The sequence below is a fragment of the Balaenoptera physalus genome (genome assembly GCF_965194825.1).
Source record: "Balaenoptera physalus genome assembly, chromosome: 7".
NCBI lineage: Eukaryota > Metazoa > Chordata > Mammalia > Artiodactyla > Balaenopteridae > Balaenoptera > Balaenoptera physalus.
In genome coordinates, this window is record NC_138886.1 from 10,237,146 (window position 1) to 10,250,089 (window position 12,944).

The 12,944-nt window shown below is 41.9% G+C and overlaps 1 protein-coding gene across 12 annotated transcripts in view; it reads right to left on the reverse strand.

Annotated features, from left to right (window-relative positions):
• Positions 1-2,608: 2,608 nt before the first annotated feature.
• GAPVD1 (GTPase activating protein and VPS9 domains 1) overlaps positions 2,609-12,944 on the reverse strand; it is a 73,983-nt gene continuing 63,647 nt past the window's right edge. For 11 of the 12 annotated variants that reach the window (XM_082467731.1, XM_082467726.1, XM_082467732.1 and 8 more), the window contains 4 exons: positions 11,947-12,160; positions 9,856-9,928; positions 8,387-8,584; positions 2,609-6,640 (listed from right to left, as the gene is read on the reverse strand). In XM_082467731.1, coding sequence (XP_082323857.1) covers positions 6,500-6,640; positions 8,387-8,584; positions 9,856-9,928; positions 11,947-12,160 — 626 coding nt within the window. In that variant the 3' untranslated portion in view covers positions 2,609-6,499. The remainder of the gene's footprint in view (positions 6,641-8,386; positions 8,585-9,855; positions 9,929-11,946; positions 12,161-12,944) is intronic. The other variant, XM_082467720.1, reaches the window with a different exon arrangement.

Consider the following 12,944-nt stretch of genomic DNA (forward strand, 5'->3'; position numbering starts at 1 on the left):
ACTCAGAAAAAGCCCTTCAAAGAGGTTTTCATTTGCCTTAGACCTGGTTAGTGGCAGATCTAAGATTAGAACCATCTTCAGGCCCCTGGACCTGGTGTTACAACCACACACCACTTGAAACTTGTGGCTTTCCAATAAGTGGTAAGAGTGATCCAGAAAGGGAAAACACTTCTTTAGTCTCATTGGTGTGGCCCAGCTTTGCTGTGGAGGAGGTGTTTCTGGGCATCACCGTGACACTGTGCTAGTAGGATGATGGTCTTAGCACCTCCCCTTCCTATCGCCTGGTATTTTCTTACGCACGCACCTCCTTCCAGTTTTCCTCCCCACCGGGCTGGCTCACTCCCAGCTTGCTACCCCTAAGCTGCAGCAGACTCAGCCTCAACTGTCACCATCACAGCCACAACAAGGAAAACGGATTGTTACTGATCAAAAAGTCAGCAGGCAAGAGGGAGGAGTTGGAACCCACATAGCGACTGAGGGGACCAGAAATAGGAGGGGAAGCTCGCTGCTTACAGGTTCTCTCACTTTCAGCAGGGGGCAGGCCAGGCTGCCCTTCGGGGGCAAAATTCCACTTGGAGGCCAGAGGCTGCTGGAACCAAGGCTGTTATTTTACATGGGACACCACTTATGAATGGAAACTAAACACAACAGAAATGAAACAGCCATGTTAAAAGCTAAAACAATGAGGAAGATTAGACAAATAAGTTTTCATACAGAAATTTGAACACCAGGATTATCAGATGTTTAGTAGTTTGAGGTTTGGGAAAGAGTTTTTGCATAACCAGACAGATTATCAATACAGATAATATTTAGATTTAAGCAAATTAAAAAAAAAAAAAACTGTCATTACAGGATATGGACTGGATGCCACGTCCTTTATCCTTTAAAAGGGACTTCTTCCCTCAGACCTCTTGGGGACGTGGAGCTAACTAAGCCTTTAGGAACTGAACACCTTTTCCACAGATCACAAATTTTAGTGAGCATCAGAGTCAGAAGGGGAGTTTGCTAGGCATGCAGATTTTTTTCCCAGGCTTTTCTCCCAAAATTGATTCAATGGGCCTGGGGTGGGATAATGAGTTGGCAGTTTATCATCCCCAGGTGGACGGTGCAGGTGGTCCACTGGTCCATACTTTGTGAAATGCTGACTCATGGTGCTCCTTAAACTTCCGTGAGAATAAGTCACCTGGAGTACTTGTTGAAAGATTCCTGTCCCATCCCCTATGGATTCTGATTTACCAACAAGAGTACCAGGTGATTCTCAACAGTGAAGTCTGGAAAACAATGGTTTCTAGAACTCCCTAGGGCACTTAATAATGGACCTGTTTTGGGTGCCACCCCCAAAGGTTATAATTCATTTGGTCAGAGTGAGTCAGATCAGATAGATCCCTTGGACTGAACTCACCAGGAATTATTGATATGAAACATGAGCAGTTATGTATATTAACCAACAGCCTCGGTAACAAAAGTTTTGTCAAAACTACAAACTAGGAGGGCTAAGGAGAGCTGAAGTGAAATGTTCTATTTTAAAAAATCACACTGGATACTCTTTTTTTCACAGGAGCATAAAATTTAATGTTTTTGGCCAGCAATATGCTGAATTCCTAGTTAACAGAGATAAGATTACCATGGTTTTCATGTTCACTGTCTACAGCATGTTCAATGACTGGGAACTGAGAGCTTTTTCCATTTTAGCACAAAATGTGGAAGATGTTTCCTGGATCCCCACAACCAGAGATTTTCCAGACTCTTGGATCAATTTTTTTTAAAGTCTATGTACTGCATTTTGATACCCTAAGAAGATGGAGTAGGATTCTTCTGGAATGAAATGACTGAAGCAAAAGCTTTTCAATGAATACTTCAATCTCTAGGTAGAGGACACATTACAGCCAGAAGGAGCTTCCGACCTGATTTCACTTTCCAGCATCCTGACACGTATTACAGGCAGCACTGCAGGGACGCCTAGCTAAACACCATCACTAGCTCTGCATCCTCTGGGAAAAGCTGCAGAGCCAGTTACTTAGAGAGAGCATTGAGTGGGCACAAATATAACAAGAGTCCAGGTGACATAGGTAATTCCAAGTTGGCAAGAAAAGTTGAATTCTATTTTCAGTTCTAGGCAAGTCACAGTATTAATTTTAATACTGAACAGACTGACTGAAAACTGAGCCCTAATCCAATTTTTAAGTGTTCCCTTCCAAATGAAGTGCGATCAATATGGGGAAAGCGCTTTTCCACCAGCGAGTGGAGTGAGCTTGCCTCTGAGACAAGGGCTCCTTGGCTAACAGAAACTCCCCTCAGCTGAGATTAATAAAGGCTTCAGTGACTACCATGATTAGAACTTCTGCGCTCAGAACTAAGGCTGATGAACAGCTACCAAATACAGGGGTCAGACGGGAACCGGGTTAAAGGAGTAAATGTTCACCATCTCTTTAGTAACTGCTGGATGATTCTAATTCCTTCCTGTACTGCACTTAACAAATACCCTTAGATGTTCAGATGAAAAAGACAAGTGTGAATTCATGGAGAACATCAGTAATATCTGAGAAGTCAAAGAAATTTTCAGAAACGCTTCTGAATACAAAATAGATGATGGAAACATAAAACCCAATGGATTCAACTGCTCTCCCTTTTTAATCAATTTTACACAATGATATCATACATGAGTAATCACATTAGGAGACAGGATGGGTTTCCTGTACATATACAAGATGGTGCAAGCTCATTAGCCGAGGCTTATATAAGGTTTTATCAGTTTCAAGAGGAGAGGCAGTACAAAGCTTTTTAATACAGGTGAAGCACAAGAATACAGTAGACAAGACAGAATATCAACTCAGCAGAGGTGAATTCTTAAGGCGTGTGGCCCCTGCCCACACTGTCTGCCATTAACCAAGTGTAGAGGACTTCCTCTCTCGTGAAGTTAACCTGCACTGAGCACAGGCCTGTAGGACACGCGGCTCCGTGGTGACCCCACAGCTCAACCGCACCTACCTTGATGCTGAAGCAAACTGTATCTTCCTTTCTCCAAGTATTCTCAAGAGTAATAAAGCTATTCCCGGTCACCCTACTCCTTGGGTAACCTACACTCTAAAATATATTAAATGATTATTAATCTGGCAACATTCTCAAGCATTTTGGCATTCAAAGTATCTCAAATATCTCATCGCTATTCATCTACTCACAGAAAATTCTTTGAGCTTCAGGACTGTTTCTGACTCCCACCCCCCCACCCCCCGCCCCCCAAAGTATGGCAATTACACATAGAATAAACTTACTAGAGTTAAAAGAACTAAAAAGAGGCAGACTTTTCCTTAAGAAATAAAGCAGGAATGGGGAGGGAAGAGAAAGTCTGGGACACACATAAATGGAGGAAGCTGAGTCCACTAACGTTTCTATCACTGCTACGCAATCCATTAACAATTTTGAGCAAGTGTGTTCCTACTTTCCTTTTTCACACTCAATCTCATCAGAGAGAGGAAGTGTTACAACTTCACAACATTGACCTTCACTTGGCCCATGGAATTCCCATGGTAGGCAACGGGGAAACGGTGCCGAATGGCACGCGGTCAGCTACAGCTTCTCGTGGCCAGAGTGCGGCCTCCTCACGGTCTGGCGCGGGTTTTTGTTCTCTCACTTATGCATCTCAGGAACATGTATGTTGAAAGTCTACATTAAAGGCTTCCAGGACACCACAGGGAAAGAAAAACCATGCATCACATCCACATCTACTTTCGATCCTTCACAAAGCCTAATCCTCTTACAGCGATTTCATATCTGTATAAAAAAGGCTTTCCTAAGCAGGTTTTTAAAAAGAAAAAGCAGGAGAAATCAGTAACTGTGGCTGAGACTTGACCTAAAGTAGAGAAAGAAAACAAAATGTTTACTAGATTTAAAAAATAGTAATTTTACAAGGACAATCTTCAATCTGTATTTCTATTACTTGTCTCCAGAAGCAGAGTATTAATACAAAATATAAACTGATTTTTCATTAGACAATTCCACAAGATTTCGGTGAACATTTAACATTTTTTACCTTTGTAAATTCCATGTAATAATCGGTGGCTACCGAATGTTTCCTATATGTGATTTTATACTTTTGCACAATCCTTCATATAAACTATGTACCGGGAGGAAGTGTGATAAGAAACATCTAAAGAACGACTATTCCTCTTTCCTGAAAGAGCAAAATCAAATTACTCCCTATCTCACACCCCACCACTGCCATGCAGACAGTTACCAATTCCTAAACTCAGAAATCAACACTATAATAAACGCTGTCATGAAATTAAACCAGCGATGGTCAATGCTGAAGTGGTCCTTACTCCTGACAGGTTTCCAGAGGAAAACAGCTTAGAGAGCTGGGCTGTGCTTCTCTGCCACCACCTGCCTCAGGTGTAACTCTGATGCCAAATCCCTGGGGTCCTACCCTCACCACTGTCTCAAGCACTGCAGAGCCCAATCTCCTGCCTCCACAAGATACAAACCCACCACCCCAAACTCACCACCTTCTCCGTCACAGGAAAGAGCCCTGTGCAATGTCCACATCTTCATATTTATTTCCACAGTGACAACATGGACTAGAGTTAGTAACCATCATGGGGGAGAGAAATCTCTCATTGACCTATGAGTTAAATCCCAAAACAATGAATTTCAACTATTCCAAGTCTTCTATTGACTTAACATTTATTGAATCAAATGCTAAACTCCCCCTAGGCCTTAGAAATCGTGATAGACAGTTTGTTTGCCTTGTAAAGTATTTATGATGGGATTTGACTTCTAAGACCTAGACAAGCTTGACAGTTACAACCCATGAAGCACACGACTCTGTACACAGATTTCTTGATCCAACATTCAGAGGACATTTTTTTAGTACTACTTTAATTTTGATCTCCCCCTAAAAGGCAGAAACCACATCCCACACTCCTATGCAACTTGTTATCTCGGCATTTTAGAATAAAGGAACAAGAGGTCGAGGCATAAAGAAAACCCAGCTTCTCTAGGAACAATGGAGCACAGAGTTCCTGGAGAGATGGAGGAGACAGCCTCTGTACTCATCTGCTCAAGGCTGTTGGTCACAGTTCCGTTAAAAATGCCTGGAAATGCTGCCAGCAACAAGAGACTCAAAGTTCCCTCAAAGGGACCAAGTTTTATAATAGAAGCTAAACATGTTTAGGAAACATAAAAAGTGAAACCAGTTAGTGATGACCTATGTATAAGACTTGTGCTTGAAGCTTTGGTGGGCTTCCTTGGCCAGTTTCTCAGACACCAAAACCCATTCCTGATTAATTATCAACATACAATCAAACCAAAATACAGAAACACATACTTTTGTTCAGAAGAGGGAAACAAAGGCACAGAAACCTGCCAAAATAGATTTTTTTCCCATAAGAATAGTACGGTTGATTAAAATAGTTTATCACTAGTAAAACTTGTATCACTAGAGCAGACAATACAAATTAGTTTTTAATAAAATGACATTCACTGAATTCCTGGTATGTGCATTCAATGTGAATCATCATCAAAAATATATTACAGTTAAAGGTTTGTAAGGAGTTCTGTCTGGGGTTTCTACACTATATTTAGCATTTCAGATGAGAAGTACCACAAGAACGTATTAGATATCTACTGTTCCTTTGTATGTAATGTATGGCAATTAAAGAGTCTACCTCCTACTGCGGGCTCAAAGACGTCCATGGTGAGAAATGTCTAAGTGATGTACTCAGTGATTTCTATACCCTTCATCAAAGGCAGCCCTGTGCATCAAATTCCACACCTAGAAAGTTCAATAAACTGTATTACACTTTAATAAATACTTCTGTGTATTTGTTCGCCTTTTGCTTTTAAGCTCAGCTTAAATTTTGTCAAGGAAACCATTTTACAAGAGGGTACATGACAACCTACTATCAGCAATATTCCTTGTTTATTAGAATCTGAAGATGTCCATATTACATCAAATATAAATATATATTATATTTACATTTCCTTCTTAGCTTTTCAATTTAGGTGAGTATATTTATAGATAATGCCACTAATGTCACCACTATTATAATCCTCAGTGCAACTGGTATTTTCCTCCCATTAGATGCATATAAGATTAGACAGCATCTTAAAAGAGGTGTACTATTCTCTCTCTCTCTCTTTTTTTTTTAATGAAAAGAAAGAATGGGTATCCATAAACAGAAATCTAGGAATTTTCTAGGAGATTCTGTTTTTTTCAGTATTTCAAAATACCTGAAAAATGTGGTCCCTTTTTGCAGTACTAGTCTCTACTTGGGGACAAGAAATTAATGAAATATGCAACTCAGAAAGGAAAAGAGCCCAAAGAAAAGAGAACCTGCTTGTTAGCTCATTAATCTGTTTAGTAAAGATCTGTTTTAAAAGGTCTCAACACTGTACAATATTATACAAAAACAATCTTCAGCCTTCAAAGCAGCTGGTACATTTTCTAAGAGATCCGTATGCCCCCCTAACAGTCTGCTGCCTTGGTGGGCCTTGGTCTTGGTTACTTTCGGTCATCGATAGTCTTAATGAATTCAACTGCTGCTGTGAACTGCATCCACCAATAAGACTCCTCTCCAGACAGACAGCTGGCATAAAAGCTACTGATGTACTGAACAGTGGACAGCAAACAGGGCGGATTTGCCTAGAGAAGCGAAAAATAAAGGAGAGTCAGTTACTCAGCTGTATAGCCCTGCAAATATCATTTACGGTAACATCTTCAAATGTTTTTCTGTGGAGAGAGATACCAGTCTTGTTTCCATGCTTCCACTGCAGGGGGGGCATGTTCGATCCCTGGTTAGGGAACTAAGATCCCACATCCCACGTGCTGCACGGTGCAGCAAAAAAAAAAAAAAAGAGAGAGAGATACCAGTCTTTTTGAAAATAATCCCCCAAATCCTTTCTGGAACTAATTTGTAAACCCTAGCTACTATGAGTAGCAACAGTATTGGAAAGGCTACTCAGGTTCTAATCCTAGCTGAACTATCTAGAGCTTTCTATCCTAACAAAGCACTTGACCTCCCTGGTCCTTAAAGAAGCTGAACTAATCCCAGTGGATTTACTCAACATCCCAGGATTTCAGAATGTTAGATAAGGAAGAAATGCTGTAGGCAAATTGAGTTATACCTGGTTAGTTAAGTCCAGATAGAATCAGCCGTGAAAAAAAAAACTAAAAAAGAGAGTATGTCCTCTGCTGCAAGAGGTAACACAGAACATTTCCTGCTTTTTCACCTTCATGTGGAGAGAAAGGACACAGGTGTGTTAAGTTAGGAGGACAGGCTAAGCCCTGCTCCTTCAAAGGAGCTTAAACTGGCTCTGCGTAGAGACTAAACACATCACCTGTGGAAGAGAGAGGAGCAATGGGCAACAGGAAAAGTTATGAAGGCTGATCACACACTGATCCTACAGGTTCTGACTCTGAGCTAAGAGTTCAGGTTGCAGAAATACTGCAAACATTAACAATTAGTAAGCTATATGTCAAATATACTTTAGACATCAACAGAGGGCTGAGCTGACTGGAACACATGCGTGATGCAGTTATTTGGTGGTTGTGTGCACCCAAACCATATGGTTCCCCACCCCCCGACCAAAATGTTCAAAATAAACCGTTTAAATGATGAAACTTTAAAGTCAAAAAAGGAAAAGAAATGTCAGTACTTTTAAAAATAATATGGTACAATTACAAAATATGAGGCTAAAAGAGGAGAAAGATGATTGGTAAATGTAGTAGTTTATGTGATAAGTACTATGAAGAATTCAATGAGAAAGAAGATGGTAGAAACATGATAGGGACTTCCCTGGTGGCGCAGTGGTTAAGAATCTGCTTTGCCAATGCAGGGGACATGGGCTCGAGCCCTGGTCCGGGAAGATCCCATATGCCTCGGAGCAACTAAGCCCGCACGCCTATAGCTCGTGCTCCGCAACAAGAGAAGCCACAGCAATGAGAAGCCTGCGCACCGCAACAAAGAGTAGCCCCCGCTCAACACAACTAGAGAAAGCCCACGTGCAGCAACAAAAACCCAACGCAGCCAAAAACAAATAAATAAATTTATTTAAAAAAACAAAACAAAAACCAAACATGATAAAAAGAACTTGCCCTCATTCATTCATTTATTCATTCATTCAGTAATTACCTACTGAGTTCCAACCAAGACCTTCAGGCACTGCTTTAAAAGCTGAAAATGTTCTAGGAATCTAGTCCTCCCTTCCTTTCTTTTGAAAATCCTAACTTCTGGACAGAACAAAACTTGACATTAGATACTTCCTTTCTGGGTAACACAGAGCTTGAAACTTGTAAAAGAGCCAAGGTCTCTAACATCTGGTGACATCTGCACCACCCGACTCAGGACACCAAATAAACTCTTCTCGCTAACGGTAGTGAAGGACCCACCTTTATCAACACAAAAACCAAAACAGGGACGAAGTCATCGGCTCCTGGGACGGAGTCCTCGTTGGCCAGGCTCAGGAGGTTCATGATCGTGGAGCACATTCTCAGGATGCACTGCACTTTGTCCCGGGGCGTCTTGTAAGCACTTATTGTCCTGATTTCTGACTGTGCAGATGGCCACGGTGCCTCCCGAAGATAAACCTAAGTGAGACAACACAGAGACAGTCAGACAGATCTTGGATCAAACGGCAACTACGTGCAGCGACCAGAGCAACCTCCATGTCAGGAGGCCGAAGGGTAAGGTTGTTGCCTCTCCCTTTTTCCAGTAAAACCAAATTGCGATTCCTCCCCGTCCTCCCGCTTAGGATTGAAGCTTAACTTTTAAACTTTTAAATTATTTGCTTTGCATTTTAAAATAAAACCACCCAGGGGAATTCCCTGGCAGTCCATTGGTTAGGACTCTGTGCTCCCACTGCCACGGGCCTGGGTTTGATCCCTGGTTGGGGAACTAAGATCCCACAAGCCCCTGGCGTGGCCCCCCACAAAAAAACCACCCAGATATATATTAATAGAGGCATATGATAACACAGAACCTAGAACTCATAAAATTTCAAACAATTATCTTTCTTACAGAGCTAGAATGGAACTTATCTCTGTATTGTAGCTGATTCCAAAAGCACAAGCAAGCTACTTTTAAGATACTTTAAAAATTAATATGTACCTTTGTTGCAGTAGTTCTAGAAATCGAAGACAATTAAAAATTGTATGCCAATTTATGTTTGGATTTTATTATTATTATTTTTTGGTCACGCCATGCGGCATGCAGGATTTTAGTTCCCCGACCAGGGATGAACCCGTGCCCCCTGCATTGGGAGCACAGAGTCTTAACCACTGGACTGCCAGGGAAGTCCCCTTAATGTTTGGATTTTAATAAAACAACCAGAAAACTCGTATACCTAAAACGTTCCTATTTTCAGATTTTGTAAGAGTTGTATGACAGATAAAAACGCTAATATCAATAACTAAAAGGTAATTTTGAGGTCACATTCAGATTCAATTCCCTCTCCTGGACAGTAGTTTTCACACTCTTCGAAGTACCACCGGATCCCTTCTTCGTATGGGACCTTCCTGCAGAAACGTGCCTATAAAAGCATCAGTGCAGAGCACTGCTGCCCCAGGAGGAGCAGAGCTCTGGACAGGAAGCCCCGCCTGCAGCGGCTGGCGTCAGGGCAGCGGCTCCTCCACGCTGGCCCTCCCTCCTCTCCACTACTAAGGTCCCTTCCCATGCCAGGGGATCTTAATCCGTGGAAGGACCTTTGAGAACTTTACAGTTAGGCCAAATTGCATCTAGTGCAAGTGGTGTTGTACAACTTATTACATTCTGCTTCTTTGAAAAACTGGTAACATGCACATGGTACACCAAGCAATTTTTAATTAAATAATACCACCCACACTATATAAACCTGTATTACCTCTGGTATCTGAAGAGCTCTGTGATTTGCAGTCACTACTTTAGACAATCTCTGAATATGTTCATGAAGAACTCTGAAAACCCCCAAAAATACATAAGTAAATATATATTTCAGAAAATAAGGTACACAGATAGTCGTAATTGGTTTTTTTCAAAACATTTAAAACGTTTTAGACTTACTTCTAGATACAGATTACAAATAGAGTTGAGACTATCTCTTAGCTATAAGTACTCTGTCTTGTCAAAAAAAAAATCTCATATTTAGGATCTGCTTAGAAATGCTGAGTGAGCCAAGGGGATGCAGGGAGAAGAGTAGAGAAGCCCTCCTTTCCCGGACTAGGAAGGACAGCATTCCAAGGGAGAAAGCAGAGGAGCCCTTAGCCTAGAAGCTAACTGGACGACTAATTGGTAAATAGGCTGAGAGGAAGTAGAGGGATCAGGGGTCAGAAACCAAAGATCAGAGATGCTTAGACAAGAGAAGGGACTCTGAGGACACTCCACGTCTCATTTCAGAGATGATAATAACTAGGCTTAAAAAGGAGAAGGACGTGCCTAAGGCCACACAGTGGTTAGGAGCAGAGGCTAAACCCAGCTCTCCTGACTTCCAGTGTTCTTTCCAGAACACAGGGTTAACTCTCCACTCTACAAACCCACAGAAACACCACGGAAGAGAGGGTAGGAAGAACCTGCTTCAAAGGTGCTCTTTGCAGTAAGTACAGTTTGAATGTCCCCATTCCTCATCCCACTATGGAAGCCAAACACTGGTGCTCTGGAAAGAAAACAGGGCCCATTTGGCAAATTCCACACAGAAACCTGGGGAGGGGTAAAAAGCCTCTGAGACTATGAACAAGCGAGAGAGGCAGGTTGGAACAAGCCTAACCCATCTGCAGGAAAGTGAACTTTCTCAAATATACATACAATATCGTAAAATTTCCATGAAAAAAAAAAATCTTACGGAAACCACCAATGCCCCACCCTGAGGTCCTATTACATGGGCCCTTGAGAGTCACCCAGAGAGCCAATGTCACTGCTGGGGGGCACGGTGGCCATCTCAACATGCTTGGGGCAGAAACAGCATCATAAAGCAGTGGTCAAGAAAATGCAGAAGAGGAAAAAAAAAAGCTAAGTCATCCATAGCCTCACGACCCCAAAATAACCACTGTTATCATTCCAGATTTTTTTTTTCAAGATTAATTTTTTTAGGCTTACTTTTAAAAATAGGCTTTATTGAGATATAATTCATATACCATGCAATTCCAGATATTTTGATTTTCAAATATATAACTTTTCATTCCAAACACATCATAAGCATATATTGTAACAGAAGTCGTGCTCTGTGCTTGACGCCCCGATGGAGTGATGAGTAAAAGCGTCACGCTCCTGCTCTCAAGGAGGCAGCAATCCAGTGGGGGACACAGGCATTCATCCAACGACCACACAAACCAGTGGTCAGGAACAGGGGCGATTCTGCCCCCAGGGGACATCTGGCAATGTCTGGAGACACTCTTGGTTCTCACAGCTGGCAGGGTACTACTGGCCTGTAGCATGTAGAGGCCAGGGATGCTGCTAAATGCCCTACACAATGCCCAGGACAGCCTCCCACTTCAAAGAGTTATCTGGCCCAAAGTGTCAGTAGTGCCAGCTTGAGAAACCATGCCTCCAACAAATGTAAAACTGCAACTGTGGCAAGTGCTAAAGAAAGGTATCCAGGCCTGAGGGAGCGCTGACAGGGCATTTAACCTAGTCAGAAAGGCCAGGAAACATTTCCCCGAGGAAGTGATGTCTGAGCCAAGATCTGAAGGATAAGAGTAGACAGAAGAAAGAAGGGAAGAACAGCTAGCTGAGGCAGAGTAAACAGCAGTGCCTTCCACAAAGGCCGTACCAATTTATACACCCTCCAGCCTGATTCCCCACATCTCTGAAAATAGAGCATTTTCCTTCTTTCTGATAACTCTGGTGAAAAAAGGTAACATGTATTTTTTCCTTTACTACTCAGATACTAAGCCTCACGTACAGCTTGTTTAAAATAACGAGGTTGGCTGCTATATTCCTACTCAGTCCAACACAGGCCGTTACACTTAGAAGCACTCACTGGTCACGGAGTATGTCCCCGTCCTGATTAGGGTAGAAGGCAAGTTTGAAGATCCGATTCATCACACTTCGCTCAATGGCGAGCTGAGCATCCTGAAGCTGCTCCTCACTCGCGTTCTGCCATATGACATCCTGGGCCATGGCGCCGTAAAGGAACTGCAGAAAATCTTCCACCTGAGCAGTCTTATCATCAGCTGCTGTGAGTTTCTGAAAGTCTCCAATGTAAAACAATGATTTTTAAAATACAGTATTTGAATAATTTCAAATAGGAAATTATTAGAATTCATTTTAATCCACTAGCTATGCAGATACCATGCTCTTAAAGCCAAAAGCATCTGGGCATGGTTTATTTTGGGAGATAATGTAGCCAAATCATTAAAAACAGGAGAACGGTAAGAAATATGTAGAAGTTTAAGAACAAGAGGTTTGTTACAAAAAGATATGCTTTGTTTTTTTTTGTTTTTTTTTTTTAACTTTTATTTTTATTTTTTTTAATTTTTATTTATTTATTTATTTTTAATTTATGGCTATGTTGGGTCTTCGTCTCTGTGCGAGGGCCTCCACCAGTTGTGGCAAGTGGGGGCCACTCCTCATCGCCGTGCGCGGGCCTCTCACTATCGCGGCCTCTCTTGTTGCGGAGCACAGGCTCCAGACACGCAGGCTCAGTAATCGTGGCTCACGGGCCCAGCCGCTCCGCGGCATGTGGGATCCTCCCAGACCAGGGCTCGAACCCGTGTTCCCTGCATTAGCAGGCAGATTCTCAACCACTGCGCCACCAGGGAAGCCCTATGCTTTGTTTTTTAAAAAAAGAAAGAAAAATTGTGTGGCTCCCAAACTTTGTAATTCTCCCAACTTTTTAATAAACTATAGATATTCAATCCAGGATAAACATGGAATTTATTGGTTTGACATCAAGGTTTAATAACTAAGAAATAATTGCTAATTTAAGGAACTGCTCTTAGACAGGTAGATACTCAAAAAAAGCAGCAAAAGAAAAAT